The 23,803-nt window shown below is 48.5% G+C and overlaps 1 protein-coding gene across 3 annotated transcripts in view; it reads left to right on the top strand.

The window, feature by feature from the left end:
* The first annotated feature begins 11,354 nt into the window (after window positions 1-11,354).
* Window positions 11,355-23,803, top strand: part of TBX3 (T-box transcription factor 3) — a 33,153-nt gene continuing 20,704 nt past the window's right edge. For 2 of the 3 annotated variants that reach the window (XM_081339302.1, XM_081339301.1), the window contains exons 1-5: window positions 11,355-12,372; window positions 14,080-14,347; window positions 16,497-16,643; window positions 20,142-20,218; window positions 22,339-22,490. In XM_081339302.1, coding sequence (XP_081195428.1) covers window positions 11,978-12,372; window positions 14,080-14,347; window positions 16,497-16,643; window positions 20,142-20,218; window positions 22,339-22,490 — 1,039 coding nt within the window. In that variant the 5' untranslated portion in view covers window positions 11,355-11,977. The remainder of the gene's footprint in view (window positions 12,373-14,079; window positions 14,348-16,496; window positions 16,644-20,141; window positions 20,219-22,338; window positions 22,491-23,803) is intronic. The other variant, XM_081339303.1, reaches the window with a different exon arrangement.

Here is a 23,803-nt window from a genome sequence, read left to right on the forward strand (position 1 = left end):
TGCATCTCTTGTGTGCAGCTGAGGAGGGCCATAGGTCCCCTTGGGTGCAACCTAGAACCAAGGACAAACAGTGAGAACAACTAACCAGTGGAACAACCTGCCTCCAGAAGTTGCGGGTGCTCCATCACTGGAGGGTTTTAAGAAGAGACTGGACAGTCCCTTGTCTGGAATGGTAGAGGGTCTCCTGCTTGAGCAGAGGGTTGGACTAGAAGACCTTCAAGGCCCCTTCCAACCCTGTTGTTGTGTTGTTATGATTAAACAATAGATAAGGCTTATTAAAGAGAGATTCAACCTACAATTAAGGAGAAATTTCCAGACAGTGAGAACAATTAGTCAGTGGAACAGCTTGCCTCCAGAAGTTGTGGGTGCTCCATCACCGGAGGCTTTTAAGAGGAGACTGGACAGCCACTTGTCCAAAATGTTATAAGGTCTCCTGTCTGAGCTGAGGGTTGGACTAGAAGACCTCCAAGGTCCCTTCCAACTGTATTATTCTGTTATGACTTGATGGGCATTAAACCAACACACAAGGTTGTTGTATGGGGGGGGAGGAAAGAGGGAGGGGGAATAAACATTCCCAGGTTGGGTTATACTTGTTAGAGGAAAGCTGAGATACAAGTTAAGTAGCACCCTGTCGCCATATTTTTCCAAGCTGAAATTCATCCTTCTCATTCCATGCCTCAAGGGTGAGTCTGTAGGAGCTCTCAACTGGTAAAAAAGCAGATGGATTCGCACTTTATCATTCTAGCAATAGATCTTGGGAAGTCCTATTTTGTTGTTTTAAAACAGAGTCTTCTCATTCAGCCTCTCTCACTCTTTTTTTATCTCAAGTTGTCATGAAGAAGAGATAGATAGATAGATAGATAGATAGATAGATAGATAGATAGATAGATAGATAGACAGACAGACAGACAAACAGAGGGAGGAGAGATGGAGAAAGTACTTTGTCTATCTTCTATGTACTTTCCCCCCTCTCTTCTGCTCTTGTCTGTCTGTCTGTCTGTCTGTCTACCTATCTTATCTCTATCTCTGTATCTGTCTGTCTGTCTATTTATATTATATCTATATCTATTATCTATATCTATATATCTCTATCTCTGTATCTATCTATCTATCTATCTATCTATCTATCTATCTATCTGGACAGAGAGAGAGGGAGGGAGAGAGAAGAAGAAGAAGAAGAAGAAGAAGAAGAAGAAGAAGAAGAAGAAGAAGAAGAAGAAGAAGAAGAAGAAGAAGAAGAAGAAGAAGAAGAAGAAGAAGAAGAAGAAGAAATTCCCTACAGAAATAACCCTAAATCAACATAGCAAAAGCATCTGAATGCTTGGAATAGTTTTTAGCCAGAAGCACATCTCCCTAAGAAAGCCTCTCCTCTAACCGATGTGAACTCCCCTTTAACAAGGGCACCCCTCCACTGAATTTGCCCACCACTCTATATGGTGAACAAGGCTTGGAAGCGATTGAGCTGGTTTCTAAGGACTCCAAAGTTGTTGTTAGCTGCGAAGTCGTGTCCAACCCATCGCAACCCCATGGACCACGTTCCTCCAGGCCTTCCTGTCCTCCACCATCTTCTGGAGTCCATTTAAGCTCACGCCTCCTGCTTCAGTGACTCCATCCAGCCACCTCCTTCTCTGTCGTCCCCTTCTTCTATTGCCCTCAATCTTTCCCAGCATGAGGCTCTTCTCCAGTGAGTCCTTCCTTCTCATGAGGTGGCCAAAGGATTTGAGTTTTAGCTTCAGGATCTGGCCTTCTAAAGAGCAGTCAGGATTGATCTCCTCTAGGACTGACCGGTTTGATCGCCTTGCAGTCCAAGGGACTCGCAGGAGTCTTCTCCAGCACCATAGAAGAATAGAATAGAATAGAATAGAATAGAATAGAATAGAATAGAATAGAATAGCAGAATGGAATGGAATAGAATAGAATAGAATAGAATAGAATAGAATAGAATAGAATAGAATAGAATAGAATAGAATAGAATAGAATAGGTTATTAGCTGCAAAATTGTGTCCGACCCATCGCGACCCTATGGACAACGTTCCTCCAGGCCTTCCTGTCCTCTACCATCTTCTGGAGTCCATTTAAGCTCACGCCTCCAGCTTCAGTGACTCCATCCAGCCACCTCATTCTCTGTCGTCCCCTTCTTCTCTTGCCCTCCATCTTTCCCAGCATTAGGCTCTTCTCCAGTGATTCCTTCCTTCTCATTAGGTGGCCAAAGTATTTGAGTATTTGACTCCAAAGTGCTCCAAAGCAAATCCCTTTCAGGTAGGTTGGGGGCTGATGCCCCCAGAGTCCCTGGGCCTCTGGCTTAACAAACTGTCCTCGCAGCAGGGGTAGAAGTCATAAGGTTGTCTAGCAGTGACTACCAAAACCAGGCGGAGAATATTCTCTGTGCGGTTCAAATGGTGAATTGGAGCAACGATCTTCCCTATCATGAGCTGTTGGGTGGGAGGAGGGCTGATTGAAGAATGGATGCCTTTGAACGGTTGCGTCGGTGCAAATTACTGCCTACACCACGGGACAGCCAGAGTTCACTAACAAAGAGGCGTTAACTCCTGTAAAAGCAGACCTGTCCCTAGAAACTAAACTCATAAGACTACCCCTGGTTTACTTTGGCCACGTGATGCCTGCTAATTCATTACAGAAGGCAGTGGTGCTAGGAATGGTGAGTGGAACAAGAAGAGGCAAGCAAGGGACACTCTGGCTAGATCATCAACCTTGATGGGAAGTTGAACACACCATTGAAAGGAAATGGAGTGCACTGGCCTATAAAGGCACCAAGGGTCAAACACGACTTATGACTTCACACTTACGACTGCTGTAGCCATCCCTGCGATCAAAGTTTGGATGCTTGGCAACTGGCTCCTACTTATGACAGTGGCAGTGTCCCTGGGTCACACAATCGCCTTTTGTGACTCTCTGGCAAGCCAAGTTAAGGACATTCACCTGTCTGAGACAGTATGGGTTCTCCTGCTTCAGCAGGGGGCTGGACTAGAAGACCTCCAAGGTCCCTTCCAGCTCTATTCTATTCTATTCTATTCTATTCTATTCTTTCTGTTATTCTATTCTATTCTATTCTACTCTACTCTACTCTATTTAACTTCTATTCTATTCTACTCTACATTCTATTCTATTCTATTCTATTCTATTCTATTCTACATTCTATTCTATTCTATTCTATTCTATTCTATTCTACATTCTATTCTACTCTATTCTACATTCTATTCTATTCTACTCTACTCTACTCTATTTAACTTCTATTCTATTCTACTCTACATTCTATTCTATTCTATTCTATTCTATTCTATTCTATTCTATTCTATTCTATTTTCTATTCTACTCTATTCTACATTCTATTCTATTCTACTCTATTCTACATTCTATTCTATTCTACTCTACTCTACTCTACTCTACTCTACTCTACTCTACTCTAGCCATACAGCATAAGGCTGGTTGGAATTGGGAATTTCACTTGTTTTAGGCCACAAATTTATAAACTTCTGGTGGCAAGCCATTCCACTGGTTAATTGTCCTCACTGTTGGGAACTTTCTCCTGACTTCCAGATTGCTTCTCTCCTTGATTAGTTTCCATCCATTGTTGCTTGTCTTGCCTTCTGGTGCTTTGGAAAAACAAGTTGCCCCCCCCTTCTTTGCGGCAGCTCCTGAAATACCGGAATAGTGCTATCAGGTGCCCCTCCCCCAGTCCTTTTCTCTAGACTGCCCATTCCCCAATCCTGCAACCGCTCTTCATAGGTTTTTGTTCCCAGACCCTTAATGGTCTTCTCTCCTCTTCTCTCTTCCCTCCTTCTTTTCATGCTTTCTCCCTCCCCCCCCACCCACGTCCCGCCAGCTCCTTACCCTTCTTTAAATATGCAGACCAAGTCTAACACTACACACACACACACCAGCCGGCCGGGCTAAGGCTAGCTAGCGAGGAGTTGTAAGCGCTGGCCAATATTTAACTTATATGGCTGAGCCGGCGGCCTTCTGCCCCCCACCCCCACCCGCGCCCTCTTTTCCTTCGCGCTCGCTTGTTTGCTGGCGAATTAATCATCCAGTGCGCAGTTGGCGCCAGGGCAGATTTATCCTAAGCAGGAGGTGCGTGCGGGAGGGGGGGGGGATGTGAAAAGGACCTGGGGAGGAGGGGGCGCCAAGGCGCTTTCGCACCTTCCCGCTTTTGATCCGAGATTACCGCAGCCTCCCTTCAGAAGACCCGGTCTCCAGGGATCTTAGCTGGCGGGGACATACCGCGAGGCGGAAGTTTGCACACCCCGAGCCAAGAAAGTTAATCCGGGAACCAGGCCCGGGCCGTGGAGAGCGAGAGGAGGGGAGCCGGCTGGGTGGCTGGAGGAACAACAATCCCCCCCCCCACATACACACACACACACACACACACTCCGTTGGAAAGACTCAAGGACCCTTCACCAACCCCGGGTGTTCCCCAGCAGCGCCTGGCTCCGGCCATCCTCATCGTCACATCCTCGGTCGCCCCGATCTCCCCCAACCCGCCCCCCCCAGCCTTGGAGGTCTGTAAACCCCACCAAAAAGTCCCAAGTCGTCTTGCCGGCTCCGCTTTGCGTGGGAGTGGGCGCGAGCCTTCTCGCCCTCCGCTCTTCCATCCAAGACAGCCGCACGCCCCAGCCTTGGAGGGAGTCCTGCCCTCCCACGCGCGTTTCGGGGGGGGGGATTTCTTTGGACTTTCTCCAGACTTCCCGGGGCTTCCTTGTAGATCCGGCCGGGGTGCGATTTTTTTCCCCCACCAGGCCCTTGGAAAACAAGGCAGTTCTTTAAAAGGTGGCTTTCCTCTGCCCTGAACTGTCCCCATCCTTTCTCCTCTGCCCGAATTTCCCTCCAGCTTTTCAGCAGGGTGGCGATTTGGACCACGGCGCGTTCGCGGTCCCCTTTTGCGCCGCCGGAGCCTCCTCGAAGCCCCCTAGTCTAGATCAGTAACGTTTAAGGGAAGGGGGCTTCGCTTCTACTGAGAAAGCGGGCTGGCTGGGAGCTACGGGGGAGAGGGGAGGTTGAATCCGCCCCGCCGCTGCCCCCACCCCTCTCTTCCCCCCCCCGCATCGTGGTGGAAATCCAGGGAGGTTTATTGATCACACGCAAAAGGGGTTTCACCGATTTGTTGGGCCGGGGGAGGCGGGAAATCGAAGGAAAACTAAGCGAACTTTCAGGAAGGAAGGAAGGAGAGAAAGGGGGAAAAAGAAGGAAGGAAGAAAAAAGGAGAGGCAGAAGAAAAGATAAGAGAATGGGGGAAGGGAAGGAGAAAAAGCGAAAGAGGAATATGAGACGGGGGGGGGAAGGAACGAAGGAAGGGCGGGGAAAAAAGGGGGAAAATGGGAAGAAAGGGAGGGAGGAAAGGCATGAAAAAGGGGGGGAGAGGAGGAAGAAAGGCCTCTTAGATCCCCACAGTTGATTCAAAGCGGTCTCAGGAGCTGAACGGTCTTTTTAAAAAAACATTACAGCTCTCAAAATCTATTACCTCGAGTCTCCCCTTTCACACAACACCACAGTCCTCTGGCAGGAAAAAAAAAAGCGGAGTCCACCTGAAGTTCACTAGGGCAGCACCTGCTTAGTTCTTAACCAGGCCATTTCTCCGGAGTAGGAGTTGCCAAAACATCCCCCCACCCCACCCCCCCAAAAAAGTCTCTAAACAAATCCTTTTCCACCGCAGCCTGGAAAATCCACTGAACTTCGCAGTCCTTAGAAACCCAGCTCTCTTCCGGGTCAACTTTACAAAAGCTTTTAGGGTTGGGAAAGTTTTGTTTTGTTTTGTTGTTTTGTTTTGTTTTCCTCGGGTCCGACATAAATTAGCCATCGACCCTCAGCCCCGTTTCAAGGGTGTAAAACGAACCGGTTGAATTGTTGTTGTTAGCTGCGAAGTCGTTTTCCGACTCATCGCGACCCTACGGACAACGTTCCTCCAGGCCTTCCTGTCCTCTACCATCTTCCGGTTGAATTAGAACCCCAATAATCATATCGGAGATTTGAGGAACACCCTTCCTTCCCTTCTTGGCCCAGCGACTTCAAGGGAGACAAAGATCCAGATTGACACCGGGGTGGGATTCATCGAAAAAAAGGACTGTGTGTGGGTGAAAGGTGGGGGGGGGGAAGAGAGAGAGAGAGAGAGAGAGAGAGAGAGAGAGAGAGAGAGAGAGAGAGAGAGAGAGAGAGAGAGAGAGAGAGAGAGAGAGAGAGAGAGAGAGAGAGAGAGAGAGAGAGAGAGAGAGAGAGAGAGAGAGAGAGAGAGAGAGACTGGGGTTCAAAATATATTTTCGGTATCCCGGGTTTTGTAGCTTTCTGGATCTCTAACACCGGATCTGTAACACCTAGTCTACCCTTAATCGTTTGTGTGTGTGTGTGTGTGTGTGTGAGAGAGAGAGAGAGAGAGACTGGGGTTCAAAATATATTTTCGGTATCCCAGTTTTGTAAGTTTTCTGGATAGCTGGGACACCAACTCTGTAATGCCTTGGTAAGATCTAGTCTGGCCTTAATTGTATATGAGTGTGAGTGTGAGTGAGTGAGTGAGTGAGTGAGAGAGAGGGGTGGGTGGGTGGGCTTCAAAATGTGTTCTCGGTATGCCTAGTCTTGTAGTTTTCTGGACTATTGGGTCTGTAACGCCAAGTCTTTTGGTAACATCTAGTCTAGCCTTAGTATTGTGTCTGTGTGTGTGTGTGTGTGTGTCTGCCCCCTCGGCTTCTTTCATAGGCGACCGGGAGAGAAGAGGAGATATTTGGGGGGATGCAAATGATCCTGCGCGGCTTTCAGCCCCCTGGCGCCGAAGAGCTTTTAGCCCTCGCTTCGAAAAAATGCAATGTTAGGAAAGCTAATCGCGTTAGATGTTCCGCTTCTGTCTTGACCACATTTGCGCCGCCGCCGCCGCCGCCAAAGCCGGCCTCTCGCTTCTCCCCCCTCCCCCCCCAACTATACAAACGGGCTGAGTGTCTCCAAACACACAATCCCTTTTATCTCTTTCAAGAGTTGGAGCAGGGCGGGGGTGGGAAGGAGAGAGAGAGAGAGAGACAACGACGCCCGGTTCGCCATCCTTGCCCTTTAGCCAAGCCTCGTCGCCATTTCTCAGGAATAATTTACAGCTTGGTTGGCCCTGTAAATACGGCCGACCGGAGCGCAGTCGCCCTCTTCCTTACAACCCACAACCCCCCCCCCCCCGGCCCTTCTCTGGACACGTTTGTGTCTCGGGAACGTCTGGCTTCCCGCGGGCACTCTTTGGAGAACTTCCCAAAGGCAGCCAGGCCGACCAGATCCTTCCTTGCGCCTAGCGAGAAAATGGAAAGGCCTAGAAATTCTGCGCCTATTTTAGGAAGGCCAGCCTCTAATTGTGAAGTCTTTTGCCACCCCTTCCTCTCTGAATTTCTCCGACCTCTGTCTTTACACACACACACACACACACACACACACACAGTCTCCCCCTCACCTCGAAACGCACCAACCGTCTTTTCCGTATCTCTGTAAAAGATCAAACCAGGGCTGAGTTCAACACAGCATCTTGATGTGGCTGAATTAACTTTTTTATCTGTGTGTGTTGCGCGCAACTGTCTGAGGAACGATTCCCAGGCTTCAGATGTAGACCAAGATTTTCCCCCCCCAACCAAGATTATCAGCAAACAAACTTGGCCTGCCCTATGAAGCCGAGATGTAGACCAAGATTCCCCCCCAACCAAGATTATCAGGAAACAAACTTGGCCTGCCCTATGAAGCCGGCAGGCCTTTAACGGGTCTGATTAGGCGCCGAGTGCCAAGAGACTCTGTGTGTGTGCGCGCGTGTGTGTCATTGAAACCTATGCCTCCATACATTTGTGTTTGGTTGTTTGTTTCTCTGAGTGTAGTTGCGCGGGCGTAGCTCCCTTGTCCTGAAGAGTGCACCTCCATCATTTCCCTCCCCTCCCCCCAAAAAAAAGATGCCGCCGGAGCTCAGGATCCCAAAGTGTTCAGCTGACGCGAGGCGCAGCCAGCGGAAAGGTTTGCGCGGCGCATCTTCCTGGCTGGTGGGGTCCCACAGGCGAGGCCGGTTCTCGGCTTCTCACGCACAGACCTTCCCACCCGCGGGAAACCAGGGCGCTGCGGAGAACAGAAGCTACTGCTTCGTGGTTTCCGTGGACTCCTAGGCCTCTCTCCAAGACTCCCCACACGCCCAGATCCCCAAAAGCTTAGGGTCTGCGCTGCAGCCGCGCGCCCGCAACAGAGAGGATTGGAAGAGAGCCGTTCTGCGCCAGTAGGCTGCATACCAAGAAAAAAAAGGGGGGGGGGCTTAGAGACAGAGTCACACGCGCGCGCACGAAACCCGCCTCCCGCTTGCTTCCTCCCCCAGGCAGGCCGTCCCTCCTCCTCCTCCTCCTCCTCCTCCTCCTCCTCCGTAGGTGACTACAAGCCGCCGGGCCTTCAGAGAGGGCAATTCACACTCCGCTCTCCAAAATCCTCAACAGCGTCAAAACGCGGGCAGAGCAAAGGAAGGAGACGCCAGGCCTTGGGCTGGGTGGCGGAGGAGGGGGGGGGTGGGAAGGGGAAGAAGCGAACTTGGTAGAGAAAAGCAAACAAAAATCATTCAGACGCGTTTCACTCGGCAGGGCTCCCGCGTTGTAGGGGTCCAACGCGGGGTGGGTTGGAGGACCGGAGTGGTAGGTAGGCGCTAGGAGGAAGACGGGAGGGCTGAAACTGGCGGGAGCGGAAGGGAAGAGGGGGAAGGGGTGGGGGGCTGGGGGGCTGGGGGTCGGGGAGAGGTGAGCCGAAAACCAGGCAGAAGCCCGTTTGATTCTCTCCCCACCCCCCCCCCACCCCCGCCCGCGCGCTTCCTAAAAACGGCTTGTCGGAAGAGCTCGCCAACTGCGGAACCCCGAATCCGTCGCTATGACGGGATCTCTTACACGCGCAGCCAGGTAACAAAACGCGGTTGCGCTATTGTAAACATTGCCTTGGTTTTAACGCGTTTAAGCACCCACGCGCCCCCCCCACGCGCAATTTCCCTTCTCCACTCTCTCCCCGGAACGCCCTCTGTACTAGGCCATCTGTACTACAACTCCCATCCTCCCCCGCCTCCACACGCCTACTTCTCCACTCCCCGGAATACAACCGGTCCTAATTCCTGCTGCTTCTGATCACAACGCCCATCAACCCCCTTAAGGGCTGCGCCGGGCTGGCTGGAAGGGATGGGGGTGTCGTAGTCCGGCGGGGCAGGGCGCCAGGAAGGCGAAAGGCCGCTCATTGGCTTCCTAGAGCGAATGCAACTCGCAGGGATATATAAGCCCTTATCCCACTCCCACCCCACACCCCCCCACACCCCCAAAAAATACTCACAAGGAAGGGTTCAAGAGAGGAACGCGTGCAGGGTGCAGGCGTTCCTTCGGCGGCATTCTCACTGAATCGGGGGGGGGGGAGAGCGCGGCGCGTGTGTTTGTGCAACTGGGGGTGGGGTGTGTGTGTGTGGAGGGGTGTGTGGGGGGGGGGAGAGACGGAACAGGGCTGCTTGAAACCCAACACAGACGCTTCGACAATCGCTCTAGACCGCCCTCGTCGGAGGGGAGAGCGACGTAGGCACAGACGCGCGTGGGAGCCGAGCCGAAGGGAAGCGCTGCCCACGGGGTAATTCTGGGCAGGCACGCGCGTGTGCTGGGGAAGCCAGGAGCGGCTGGCCCCGCCCCCGCGCGCCCTTTCACCTTTTACAAACCTCGCCGAAACACACGTGCCTTCACTCTCTCCTCCTCCTCCTCCTCCCCCCACTAGCCAAAGACAGAGACGCGGAGGAGTCCCGAGCTGAAATCTGGGCCAGGGGAAGGGCGAAGAAAGAGAAAGGGAGGGGCGTCTCTTAACACCCCCCCCTTTCCTCCCCCTCCCCTTTCGTTTCCTGGCTCGTTGGAGCTGGCTGAGTTGCTAGCCAAGCCGTCTCTGCAAAGCCCCCTAGAGGCGTCCCCCCCCCGCCCCAAACACACTCTTGCTTGTCTGCTTCCCCCCGTGGCCCCGGTTGCTGCTACTCCTGCAGCAGCCCCTCCTCCTCCTCCTCCTCCTCCCCCCCCCTCCGATCCTGGTGAAAGATCCGCCCGGCCCCGACCAGCGGGGATGCTTTGGCGCTTGCAGCTTCGCCGTTTCCGACACCTTTCTTTTTATAACTCGGGCCCCGTCCCCCTCCTCACGACCTGTTGGGAACCACGCCTCTGGAGCCACCCAATTGGTCCGAAAGCGTCAAAGGGCCAATGAAGGCGCCCGCCGAAGCTCGGCAGCCCCGCGAAGGCCACCATACAACCCGGGCGCAGCCAAGCGGCCGGCCTTAGAGGGAGAAAGAGACTCACACCCGCGCGCACGCCCAGCCACACACCGGCGCACACTCGCTCACACATACACCCACGCACTCACTCAGCACCAGCAGAGAGAGAGCGCGCGCGCGCGCGCCCTCGCTCACCCCTCCCTCCCTCCCTCCTTCCTTCCTCCCTCCCCGCATCCATCTAGGCGCGCGCGCGCGCGCACACACACACACACACACACACACACACACACACAGCCCTTCCTCGCCTCCCTCCCGGCGCGGGACTTTGGGGAGGCCAGCGGCGGGCGCTCCTCCGGCTGGCTGGCTGCTTTGCAGAAGCCGAGGAAGGGAAAGAGGCGGGGGAGGGAAGCGCCCGACTTAGCAAAACCCGTTCCGGCTTCCTCGCTCGCGCAGCTTGCAGAGCCGTCAAATTGATTCGCAGGCTTGCCCTGCCTCCCGAGCTCTTTCCCCGCCGGGGAAACCTCGCTCTCTCTCTCTCTCTCTCACACACACACACACACACACACACACGTTACCAGGGGAGGCCAAGGCTAGAAGGCAACGCGGAGGAGGGGGTGGGGTGGGGAGGACAGAAGAAGAGGTGAGCCAGCCGGCTCGGAAGGAGAAGGGAGAACGCCGGAGAGGCGGAGAAGCCAAGGCGGCGAGCTCCGCGGCGAGAGCGCGCTGCGCGAGGCTGGAGGAGGAGGAGGAGGAGGAGAAGAAGGCGCCTTGCCTTGGGCTGGCACCTTTGGAGGGTCCCGGAGTTTTCCGCCTCGCCGGCTCTTCTGCTTCCTCCGCCTCGCTCGGGCGGCCGAAGAGAAGTTCCGCCGACGGATGCTGCTGCTGCTGCTGCTGCTGCTGTTGCTCCAGTTCTGCGCCGGCAGCTGGAAAAATAATGGCAAGCAATTGAAGAACTAAGAAGCGGGAGAAGAAGAGCCGCAGCCCGGCGAGAGGAAGGAAGGAAGGAAGGAAGGAAGGAAGGAAGGAAGGAAGGAAGGAAGGAAGGAAGGAAGGAAGGAAGGAAGGAAGGAAGGAAGGAAGGGGAGGAGAGGAGGAGGAGGAGGAGGACGGGGAGGGGGGGAAGAGAGCAGCAGCTCCAGACCTCGCGCGACCTCTGCGGCGGCAGGGACTGGCCCCGAAGCTTCTCCGGCCGGTCCACCTCATCCCTTCGCTTCCTTCCTGCTCACCTCTCTCTTCGTGGGCTTTGCCACCGTCGCCCGGCCAAACTTTCCCTCTGCCCCCCTTTCGCCGAAAAAATAGCGGCGGCGGCGGCGGCTCCGACTCTTTGCAATCTCTCCGCAGGAGAATTCTCTTGAGCATCGGCTGCCAAGCCACCCAGATAGAGACAGACAGACAGACAGACCCACGGCAGGAATACAGACGCACGCAGGACACCGAAAAGGCTTCTTCCAGGCTTTCAAAACGCAAACTTGGCAACGAAGCGGCGGGGCGCAGTTTCCCTCTTTCGTAGGGGGCCATGGCCTCTAGCTTGGCGCCGGCTGCCTGGATTCCTCGGTGACTCGCTTATGCTCGCTTCTGACGACCGGCCAGCCTTTTCCTCTCGTCTTTCGCCCTCGGTCGTCGGGCGCTTCCTCCGGGCCGGCCCCTTCTGCCCAGCGGAGGGGCAGGGTCCAAGCGGCGGCTGTTGCGAAGCCCCCGCGGTGCAGGAGAGAACGAAGAAGAAGAAAAAGACGCGGCGGCGGCGGCGGCGGCGGACTAGGTTGCATGAGTTTCCCCATGAGAGAACCCGTGATTCCTGGGACCAGCATGGCTTACCACCCTTTCCTACCTCACCGGGCGCCGGACTTCCCCATGGGCGCCGTCTTGGGACACCAACCTCATTTCTTCCCGGCTTTGGCTTTGCCACCCAACGGGGCCGCTGCGCTTTCTCTGCCCGGCGCTTTAGCCAAGCCGATCATGGATCAACTGGTCGGGGCGGCGGATTCCGGCCTCCCTTTTTCTTCCTTGGGACACCAAGCCGCGGCTCACTTGCGGCCTTTGAAAACGCTGGAGCCGGAAGAAGAGGTGGAGGACGACCCCAAAGTCCACCTGGAAGCCAAGGAGCTTTGGGAGCAATTTCACAAACGGGGCACCGAGATGGTGATCACCAAATCGGGAAGGTAAGCCGGCGGGGGGCGGGCTGCCAGGCAGCCTTCTCTAAATGCTGATTTTTTTCCCCTAAAGGAAACTCGGACTGTTTTGGTGGGGGGTGGGGGGAAACGATGGGGGAAATGGCCTGGCCGCTTTCCGAAGGACAAAGTGAGCCTTGCCCTTCTTCGAAGCCTAAATGCACGCTGAAACGACACCCCCCCCCACCAAACCCTCACCCAGGTACCCCGCAAGCTTGCTCACCTTCAGCTGTCTTGGAGGAAGGAGAAAAAAAGCTGCATTCTGGGGGATCTTTTCTTTCCTTTGGAGTTTTTAAACTTTACCACCCGATCCCTTTAGGATCCCCAGCATGGTTCCGCTTCCACCAAAAAAAAGAGCTGGACTTCGCTTGTTTCCTTCCTAGAAAAATTGGAGAGGGAAAAAGCAAGGATGAACTCATGAACTCAGACCACAAAAAAAAATTTTTTTGCCTACAGCCCTTTTCCGGTCATAAAGTATTGTTGAGTTCCCAGGAAAATTGCTGCTTGGGTGCTGGCTTCCAGATTCAAATGCCTCTACTTTCCAGAAAAGGAAGAAAAAGGTCAGGGAAAAGGGGGGAAAGGGGGACCAAAAAAAAAAAAGGAAAGAAAAAAGGTGTGGATTGTTTTTCAATAAGGTTAGCTAGGATCTGGATGGCTGTTCCCTTTTTTAATCTTAGTGTTGTTGTTTTTTGGAAAAAAAAATCAGCCATAATAGACTCCAGCTTGTTTAGGCCTCACTGTTCAATTCTGGCACATTTGGGGGAAAAATATGGAGGAAGAGATTCAAATGTTGGAGGGAAGGATCCGTGTTTTTCCCACTTTAAATCATCTTTCTTTTCCTCTTTTAAAACTTTCTAAACTGAGATTGCTGTTTCAAGCTTTACACACACAAAAAAAGGGGGGGGCGCGGTCCTTTCTGTTTAATGCACCCCTTAAGAATTAGGAAAAACACAGCCACCGCGGAATTATCTCCTAATGGCGGGAAGAACAAAATATAATAATAGTTGGGGATGTTCCTCTTATATGAACTGCCCTTAAAGGTCTCTGTGGGTTACTGGGATTTATTAAGATCCATTCAAAATGCTCTGAAATCAAAGAATAATTAGTGGAAAGAAAAAGACTCTTAAAAACAGTGCAAAGGGGTTTGCGGTAAATAGTGTGTGTGTGTTGTGGAGGATATGTTGTTTCTCCAAAGGAACTCAACAAGATTTCATGTAGAGATTTCTAAAAAGGGGTTTGGGGCCTGTGTTAACTCTAACCAGCAAAAAAAATGCCCTTTTTTGTGGGGTGGGGGGGGCATTGCAGTTTGGAAATCACAAAAGCCGAGGGCAAGTTGTGAGATCAATTAATTCTCCACCTGGTTGTTGTTGATGTAATATGGGTATTATAAATTGATAATATTGATATAAGAAATAATCATATCCCATTTTTCCTAATCTTCAAAAAGCAGTCAAACCCTTGAATGCTCAGCCTTTAAGGAACTTTAACTGCTGAATTTTCAAATGATTCTAGGAGGGAGGGAAGGAAGGGAGAGAGAAAGAGAAAGAGAAAGAGAAAGAGAGAGAGAGAAAGAAAGAAAGAAAGAAAGAAAGAAAGAAAGAAAGAAAGAAAGAAAGAAAGAGAAAGAAAGAAAGAGAAAAAAGTGAAACAGAATAAAATAAATGTATATAACATAATATTCACCTTGTTTGTCTCTAGGAGAATGTTCCCACCTTTTAAAGTGAGGTGTACGGGTCTGGATAAAAAGGCGAAATACATTTTATTGATGGACATTGTAGCGGCGGATGACTGTCGATATAAATTCCATAATTCCCGGTGGATGGTGGCCGGCAAAGCTGATCCCGAAATGCCAAAAAGGATGTACATCCATCCAGATAGCCCAGCAACAGGGGAGCAGTGGATGTCAAAAGTGGCCACCTTCCACAAACTGAAACTGACTAACAACATATCGGACAAACACGGATTTGTAAGTGCCTTTCATTCGCTTTGTGAGTTTTCCCTGAAGTCTTCAACTCCTCTGTGCAGATTATGATTATGATTATGATTATGATTGCACAGGCTGGATTTGGCATTTTGGTCTACTTATCGAGTCCTTACCAATGATAGGATTATTATTATTATTATTATTATTATTATTATTATTATTATTATTATTATTATTATTATTATTATTATTATTATTATTATTATTTATTATTATTATTATTATTATTAAATTCGGCTCACAGTCTGGGACTGGTAAAAACTTAACAGTTCAAGTCCTAGGACCTAAGAGAGCTGAGTATATAGGCAGTTCCAAGTAGGGTAGGTTTTTTTTTGCAAAGTCAAATATTCAAGTCTAATAAGTTCAAAATTTCCATTTATCTAGGCAACCCTTTGGGTATTGTTCCAAGGGCTCCTATTACTATTGGTACAACCTTTGATTTCTTCCCTCACAGTTGCTCAACTTCAATTTGCAGATTGAAGCGAGTATTTCCTTATTTTTTTTTCCAGCTGTTTCTCTTCGATTCGATTCTTATTGCAATATCAATGAACCAGATTTGTTTTTCTTTTTTCCACAATAGTGATGTCAGGCATGTTATGGGCCAGATGCCTGTCTGTTGGGATCTGAAAGTCCCACAGGATCTTGACCTGTTCATTTTCAAGAACTTTGTCAATTTGATGTTCCCAGTAACTTTTGTTGAAGCATCATTATTATTATTATTATTATTATTATTATTATTATTATTATTATTATTATTATTATTATTATTATTATTATTATTAAAATTCAGACTTGCTGGAGAAAGGGGGCAAACGTTTACTTTATTAGCAATGGTTGGAAAGCTTTCTCACGCTTCAAATAGATTGTCACTTGGTACATTCTAGATATATATTTTTTTGTAATAAACTCCAGGTCAACCCTATGTTTTGGCCTTAGGATGACCGGTTAGAATATTGTGTTTGGTTTTTTTTTATGAAAGTTTGGTGCAGGAATGGGAGAGAAGAATAAGATTGTGAGGATAGGTCAATGCGAAGGAGAATCAAATCCGGCTGAATAAAAATCAAATCACGGTGCAAATCTGAAAGAGTGAAACCATCCCAAATTGTGGAGTCTGGCCTTTGTATATTGGGAAGAATAGAATTCTATTTAACGTGGGAGAAAGGAAAGGGAAAAAAAGGAAAGGAAAGGGGGAAGGAAAAAGGAAAAAAGGAAAAGAAATAGAGAAAGGAAAGGGGAAAGGAAAAAGGAAAGGAAAGAGGAAGGAAAAGGAAGGGAAATAAGGAAAGGAAAATAAGGAAATAGAGAAAGGAAAGGAAGGGAAAAAAAACCTGAAAACTTATTGAATATGACATAGAAAGAATGTATTTCCCGGTTAGATTTTTTTTTTTAGAAGCAGCACTCCTATCACCCTTCCTCCAAATGAAATAGTTTCAATATCGAAATGATATGCAATGCAATGTTTTCCCTTTAAAATCAATTAATAGACCAGTGTTACTGAATATCTAATCAGCTATCCATCAGCTATCATCTTTCTCTATTCTATCTGTCTGTCGGTCTGTCTATCTATCTATCTATCTATCTGTCTGTCTATCTCTATCTATCTATCTATCTATCTATCTATCTATCTATCTATCTATCTATCTATCTATCATCCATGTCTGTCTGTCTGTCTGTCTGTCTCTGTCTGTCTGTCTGTCTGTCTGTCTGTCTGTCTATCTATCTATCTATCTATCTATCTATCTATCTATCTATCTATCTATCTATCACATATATTCATGCATGGAGACATCTCTATCTCCCCTCTGGCTCTCCACAGTCTCCTTATTTTAGGCAAAATTTTATTTTCGGCCAGCCTGGATCTACAAACTGTGGTTGGGGAGGGAGGAGGAGGGCAAGTTGGTTGGAAGTAGAATCCTTCCTAAAAGCATCAACTATGCTCCAGCAGAGTTGAAGGCAGGCAATCTACACAGGCGGGGTGGGGGGTGGGGGGGTGGGGTCGATTAGAAAAAGTTGGACGTCCCTGTTGAGATATAAGGCAGTTGTGCATGGGCGCCCGCAATGTCCCCTTCCGCTTAAGTCTTGTTCTCCAAACACTTCTTTCTTATCTTTTTTTTCCCCCTCTCTCCCTTAGACCATCTTAAACTCTATGCACAAATACCAGCCACGGTTCCACATTGTCCGAGCCAACGATATCCTGAAGCTGCCTTACAGCACATTCCGCACTTACGTCTTTCCGGAAACGGAATTCATTGCCGTAACAGCCTATCAGAATGATAAGGTAGGAGGATTAAGGTTGAAAAGGGAGTGTGCATGTTTGGGTCGGGGGTGGGGGTGGGGTGGGGGGGTCCGCCCCTTGGCGTGAGCCACAGATAAGGCTTTGGTTCAGCAGGAAGAATTGGGAGACCTTGAAGAATTGGGAATCTGGCCTTGGGTTCCTCTTCCCCCTTCTTCCCCCCCCCCAAGTTTTCCCCCCACCGCTTCAAAGAAACCATAAATTAAATGTCCTGCTGGAAGCTGGGGGCCTTTGGTCAAGCTCATTAAGAGGAGTGGGTATTATTATGGGGAGGGAGGGGTGTTAGTTGAAGTTGCTGTTCTGGGCCTATCTTGGACTGGGGACAGCCTAAGCGGAGGAGGCCTCGACTCTTTCCTGGACGGGACTTGGGTTGGGGAGGCAAAAGAAAGTTTGGGTTTTCCATTAATCTTTCAGTCTTTCTCTTTGAATTACTTTTCCTTAGTGACTTGGTTGTGTGTGTGTGTGTGTGTGTGTGTATGGGGGAGACAGGGGGGATAACTTTCCTGTGGGCTGGCAGTAAGGGAAGACGCTGACTTCCCCCGAGTCCCTTTGACAATATTTAGGGACAATCTTTGGGAAGGTGGGATATGGGATAATGGGTGGGTGGGTGGGTGACTTGGCTAGTTAGCTACCCAGATTCCTCCCTTCCTTCCTTCCTTCCTTCCTTCCCACTCACCCACCCTCCCTCTCCCCTATTTATCCCAATAGCTTCCATGCCTGAGAGAGATTGAATTGAAGAGTTTGGGGTAGCCGGAAAAAAAGGCATGGCCAAGACCTCAATGTCTTTAACTGCCAGATCTCGTCCCTGGTTTGTTCGTTGGGTTTCTCTCATTGTAAATTAGCAGCTTGCAATGTTGTGAAATTTTAGCAAGCTTGCAAAGATGGAAGCTTGTTCTAGAGTGGAGGGAGGAAGGGAGGAATGAAGAGAGAGAGAGAGAGAGAGAGAGAGAGAGAGAGAGAGAGAGAGAGAGAACGGAGGGATGGATGGAAGGAAGGAAGGGAAGAAGGAGGAAGGGAGGGAGGAAAGAAGAAAAAGAAAAAGAAAGAAAGAAAGACTTTCTTTCTTTCTTTCTTTCTTTCTTTCTTTCTTTCTTTCTTTCTTTCTTTCTTTCTTTCGATTGCTTTCACTGCTTTGTGAAATGTGCAATTCAAGCCAGCCTGCCCTCTGGGTCAAAAAAAAAACGGCAGCAGGTTTGCAAAGAAATTGTGGGGAGACCAAAACGTTGTGAAGCCCCAGGTTTGTCAGACTTTCTCACAAAAGCAGAGGGGCAGGGTGAGCCAGCGCGGCAAAAAAGCAAAGTCACTAGGAACAGAGTGGGTCCAAGTCCTCTTGGGCAGTGGGGGAAGAAAGGGGGAAGAAGCGGAGCCAGTGGTTGCTTGTCAAGAAGCTCCTTTGCAAGAGTGGAACTGAACAGGACTTCACCTATCTGAAGGTCCGCAGCTGTATCTTAAGGTCTTCTGCTCTCCAGGAGACAGTTCTCCTGCTCTTCTGCAAAGCCCCAAGTCTGAAAGATCTGCGAATTGAAGCAGATGCTGAGAAGTCCATTCTGGTCAACTTGTCACTCTTCAAGAGGGACATTAGCTTCTTGAAAGCAGAGTAGAAATACCATCTCCCTCCCAGCCTAAAAGCATGGCTCCAACTTGCTTTGCTCCGTGGCAAAGAAATTCGGGACCCAGAAGCTTCAGGAGGGCCAGTTGGGGTGAAAGAGGTTTGCAAGAGTCCTGGGTGTCCTTTGTTCACACTCCAGAAAGAAAAAGAAAAAGAAGAAAAAAGATGCCTGAATTTCCCATAAAGAGTTGAGCCAGATCTAAACTCCATTTTGCCCCATTGAGCTTGCATCAAACGGAGCCCTTCTAAGATTGTGATCTAAACTGGAAAGTGGTGGATGATAGTGAGATAGTTTTGGGGTTTTTTTTGGGGGGGGGGTTGGCTCTGAAGTTGACACTCGGTGATGATCCTTCTTCTCCTCCTCCTTCCCCTTCTCCCTTCCCCTTCCCCTCCCTTATTATAACAAATATCTCTTCCTCCTCCTTCCGTCCATTCTCCTTTGCCGTCTCCTCATTTTCTCCTCCTCCTCCTCCCCTATTCTTACCATCCTATCAACCCAGCCAGATCTTCTCCCCACCCTCCTCCCTCTGATTTCAGCATCCAAGAGTTGCTTCACTTCACCAAACTTATTCAGCACATTTTCCCTAGCTGGAACTCTTTCCGGCCAGCTTTGAAATGAAATCTTCCTTCAGTCCCCATAAAATCAAAGCAAGGAGTAGAGAACTTTTGGCAAAGATGGAGAAGAATCTGCTGTGCCTGAACAGAAGATTGAAGGGCCCATAAGATATTTTTGCCCAGCAGATATTCTTAAGTACGCGCCAGGCGCGCGCACGCACGCACACACACAGAGGCACACGCCAGTTAAAAATCTAGATTCAAACCGCCTTACTGTAAAAATATTTTACTTTAGCGAGGAGAGGAAGCCAAGACTTTTGCAATCGAATTAAGGCAGGTAACATGACTAATGGACCTTGCGTTCCATTCATTCCAAGAGAAGACTTAACAGTGCACTTGTCTGTGTTTGTCTGTGTGTGTGTGTGTGTGTGTGTGTGTGGTGTGCTCGCAGGGGCGCACATGCATGCACACATACACTTTCATGGAGTGGGGGGGGGGAGTTAGCAAAGCCCAAGCAGTGGCTAATTAGCAAAGACTGAGCAACAGAATAAGGAAATAAGGAAATGACCACAGGAACTTCATCTGTAATCCTCCTTCTGAATAGTCACAAATTTGCAGCAGGAACTATCAAGCAATTTTTTAAATATAATAATAATAATGCCAATCCTGTAGCTTCTCCTTTCTCTTTCTGCAGAGATCTGGACAGAAGCTTTTTTTTCTTTAATTGGGGTCCTGGTTTGTTTGTTTGTTTGTTTTTAAAAAAAGGAGAGGCGGGCAATGTTTGGTTTAAATAAATCAGGTTTTTCTTCTCCCTCCCCTGGCCTCTATGGATTAACACCCCCCATTCCTGTTACCCTTTGTGTGGCGCAGAGCTCAGAAACATACTGTACTCTTTAAAAGTCACCCCATGTCAGCACCCAAGGTTTAAATCCTGGTCTCTCTTGCTAAGGCATTAAATTACCCTGTTTGTTCCAAACTTCATTGTATTTGCAGTGTTCCCTTCTAGACTCTTACTACTGTTTTACAGCAGGGCAGAAATAAAATGGGCTCTGGAGCAAGGCAGGGCCCAATTATCAGAACAAATCCTTTGAACCTAAAATCCTCTGAACATAACTGGACAATAACGAGATATGGGGGTGGGGGAGGAACAGGAAAGGGAAAGTTAATTAGGAAACCTTCAGGTGTAAATTTTAGTTCTGGCTTTGCACTGTATAGTAGTGTAACCACTTGGTCTCTAGTAAAAATATACCTTTCACACAAATGGAGTCCAGGGTCAGGGGCAAGTGTGACAATTTCTTTTTTTGCCCTCCTTTAAACAGATCACCCAGTTAAAAATCGACAACAATCCTTTTGCCAAAGGCTTCAGAGACACAGGGAATGGAAGGCGAGAAAAAAGGTAAGAATGTGTTTCAATTTTCATTTTTTTGGGGGGGGTGGGGGCGGGGAGAGTCTTCGGTAAAACCTGCCCCCAAATAAAATAAAAGCAGAAATCTTCCTTTTTTCTGGCTCCTGCCCCAAAGCAACCCATCGTGGTGTGAACAGGAGGCCAGAAAACAGGATTGGAAAGTTTAAAAGAAGGAGAGAGAGAGAGAGAGAAAAAAAAACTTTTACGTTTGCCAATGCGCAAGATTCTCTTTGGTGTGCTACTCAAAGGAGAAACTCTCTGCCAAGGGTAAAAGTATAGTTTACTACAAGTGGTCCCTATTGGGGACGTGACCAAGACAGCAGCAGAAAAGGGGTGGGAGAATCGTTTTCAACAGATTTTGACGGAAGCCTCTTGGATTTCTTTCAAAGGTGATCGTGGTGTTGGAAATCAGATGCAACTTTTATCGCCTGGTGGGATAAGATTTAGGATAAGTGGTGAAAAGGAAGGAGGGGGGAAAAACTCACATCGATCTGCTTCTAGCAGCTTCTATACATTTTTAGGAGGAATGTATATTCCTAAGAAAATATTCCAGTCTTTCTTTCTTTCGCTTGCTTGCTTCTAAAGCAAGAGTTACGTGTCTTTCTTTCGTGTTTTTAGTGGAAGAGTCCTTAATGCTGGTCTTTCTAAGGTCTTCCCTGCTTCCTCCTTTTCAAATTTTATTTATTTTTTATTTTTTATTTTAATCCTGCACTTTGGTTGCAATCTGCTTTACAGATTGGGTCCCAAGAAGGGGTAGGGATGGTTGAAATATTGGCAAGGAGGGAGCAAGTTCTTCCTGGACCATAAGAGAATCAACGTCTAAATTCAAGCTGTTAAAAGTTATTTTCTGGAGGCTATTAGGAGAGCAGATACCGGAGAATCTCCTGGATGTTTGAAACAGTCAAATATTTAGGAATTTCGCTTCTTCCCTGCCTCTTCTAAAATTTGCATCACCCTCCACCAAAACAAATAAATTTGGATCATCAATTGCTTCATTTCCATGTTTTGATTAATCCACCCTCCTGGGTGGATTCGACAGACACTATTTGAAACCTTGCTATGTTTACACAAAATGGCTAATCAGAGGCTGCAAATGCGTAGTTAGACATGGTTGCTGTGAAACTATGCTTCTCTCCCCCCCCCCCATGCTTAAGTTGTGGATTCGTTCTACTTGGCTAGTTTTAAATTCAACAACAATCAGGTTAAATGATGTGCGAATTCAGGTTTTTAGATACTTGGAGGCATCAAACTCGCCAACCACATTTTAGTCTGGGACACTGTCCAAACTCAGTCTGTGTGGTCAGTTTATGGCTTAGGATGTTTTGCAAATTTTCTTTTTTTCTTTTAGAAAAGTTAATGAGATAAAGAATGGTTCAGTTAAGCATGGGTGAAGGTACCAACCATGCCAAGCAAAGGCAAAGATTTGGCCTGATGGGCTTCAACAATTTAAGACCAAAATAGGCGTCTGGATAATTTAGGCTCCAATTTCCATCAATTGAAACCAGGATTGCCAATAAGAATCAGAAGGAGACTGATAACCCCAAATATTTTACAAGTCTGATTGTCCAACCTTGCTTCGAGAGCCTAATCCTACTGTCATGGTGTCAGCCAAGAGAAAAAGGTTGTTTACTCTTAAGTACGTCATCCTTAGGACCCTAGACAATCTTATCCTTAGCCCACTTGAAAATACAACATTTGGCTGATTTGAAAATTTCTCTAAACAGTTCAGTTGACTCAAGCTATGGCAGGCTGGAATTTACTGAGAAAGGGAAGTTTGAACCACACGGTTGGTCAGGACCCACATCCTAACCTTTAATGGAATTGATTGCTTTTGGCTTAGTGCAGCTGGCGATTCCAGATGCTGCGGTTGAAACAAGCCACACTTTATGGGGGTTAGCTGTGTTGTGTGTGAAGCTGTTCACTATGGCAGGTTGGACACACCCCACCCCCCACACACACCCCCACACTAATATGCTGGTCTCTGACCATAATCAAGATTTAATTTTTATTTTTAACCTGGCTAAACCAAGGGTGCTCTGCATGGTTGATGAATCCCATCCCACCAAAACTCAGCAGTGGGTTTTAATCTCTCCTTTTTTTTCCCTTCCTAGAAAACAACTGACTCTTCAATCCATGAGAATGTACGATGAGAGGCAGAAAAAAGAGACTTCGGATGAATCCTCCAGCGAGCAGACGGCTTTTAAATGCTTTGCTCAGTCAACCTCTCCCGCTGTGTCTGTTGTGGGTACCTCTAATCTTAAAGGTGAGCTGCTTTCCACTCTTATTTTCCCATTGGAGTAAGAGTTGAGCTGTCCTAACCTCCTATGGCTCAGTGGGTTAGGATGCTGAGCTTGTCGATCAGAAGGTCCACAGTTTGGCGAGTCGAATCCCGAGAGTGCCGTGAGCGCCTGTTACTCGTCCCAGCTTCTGCCAACCTAGCAGTTCAAAAACACGTAAAAATGCAAGTAGAAAAATAGGGACCACTACGGTGGGAAGGTAACAGCGCTCCGTGCGCTCCATGCGCCTTTGGCGTCTAGTCATGCCAGCCACATGACCATGGAGATGTCCTCGGACAAGCGCTGGCTCTTCGGCTTTGAAACGGAGATGAGCATCGGCCCCTAGAGTCGGAAACGACTCTTATCTGGCTCATAAAAAAAAGGTTGCAAATCAACTTCTGACTGCAGGGGATAAAAAAAAACCCTCTGATTTTGAAAACTGAATCTCAAAAACACTCCAGGCTTTTAAAAATTTCATTTTCTCTCCCTCTTTTATGTTTTATTTATAGGTTTCAGTCCAGACAAACTGGCTGAAACACAGGACCAGAAGCACAAACTGTATTTTTCCCATGAATTAGGAATTCCCAAAATACCCAGTTAAGGGTTTCAATCACTCCGGACAATCCTTCCCCACCCACTCTTTTTAAATCCCACCTGACTGCAGAGGTGAAGGGCAAGGAAATCCAAATCTTTCAGGGACATTTGGTTTGGAATGGAAGCTAAAAAGTGGCCACTTTACTAGGTTTATGTCTCCAGGTAATCCTCAATTTACAAGGTTCATCGAGTGACTGTTGGAAGTTACAACAGCACTGAAAAAGGGGGGCTTACGCCCATTTCTCACACTTACAACCCTTGCAAAATTCAGACGCTTTCACAGTTATGAGGTGATCCCCTTTTGTGACCTTCTGACAAGCAAAGTCAACGGCGGGGGGGGGGGGGGAGAGAGGGAAGGAGCCCAGATTCCCTTAAGAATTACTAACTTAGCGAGTGCAGCGATTCACGGTGGGCAAGAAAGGTCATAAAACGGGACAAAACTCGCTTAACGACTGTCTCGGCTTAACGACAGACCTTTTGGGCTCAATGGTGGTCGTAAGTGGAGGACTATCTGAACTCAAAAGCAGGTTCCCCCAGAGATCTGTGCGTCTTCAGTTGCTCTGATTTTGCTATGCTATTGTGGGAAGGAATGCATTTTTTTTTTAATTTGACACAGTCCTTTTTTTAAAACAAACAAACAAAAACAAAAGGTTTGAACTTTCGCTGTGTGTGTGTGTGTGTGTGTGTGTGTGTGTGTGTGTGTGTC

Source organism: Vipera berus (assembly GCF_964194415.1).
Source record: "Vipera berus genome assembly, chromosome: 14".
In the NCBI taxonomy this organism is placed as follows: Eukaryota; Metazoa; Chordata; class Lepidosauria; order Squamata; family Viperidae; genus Vipera; species Vipera berus.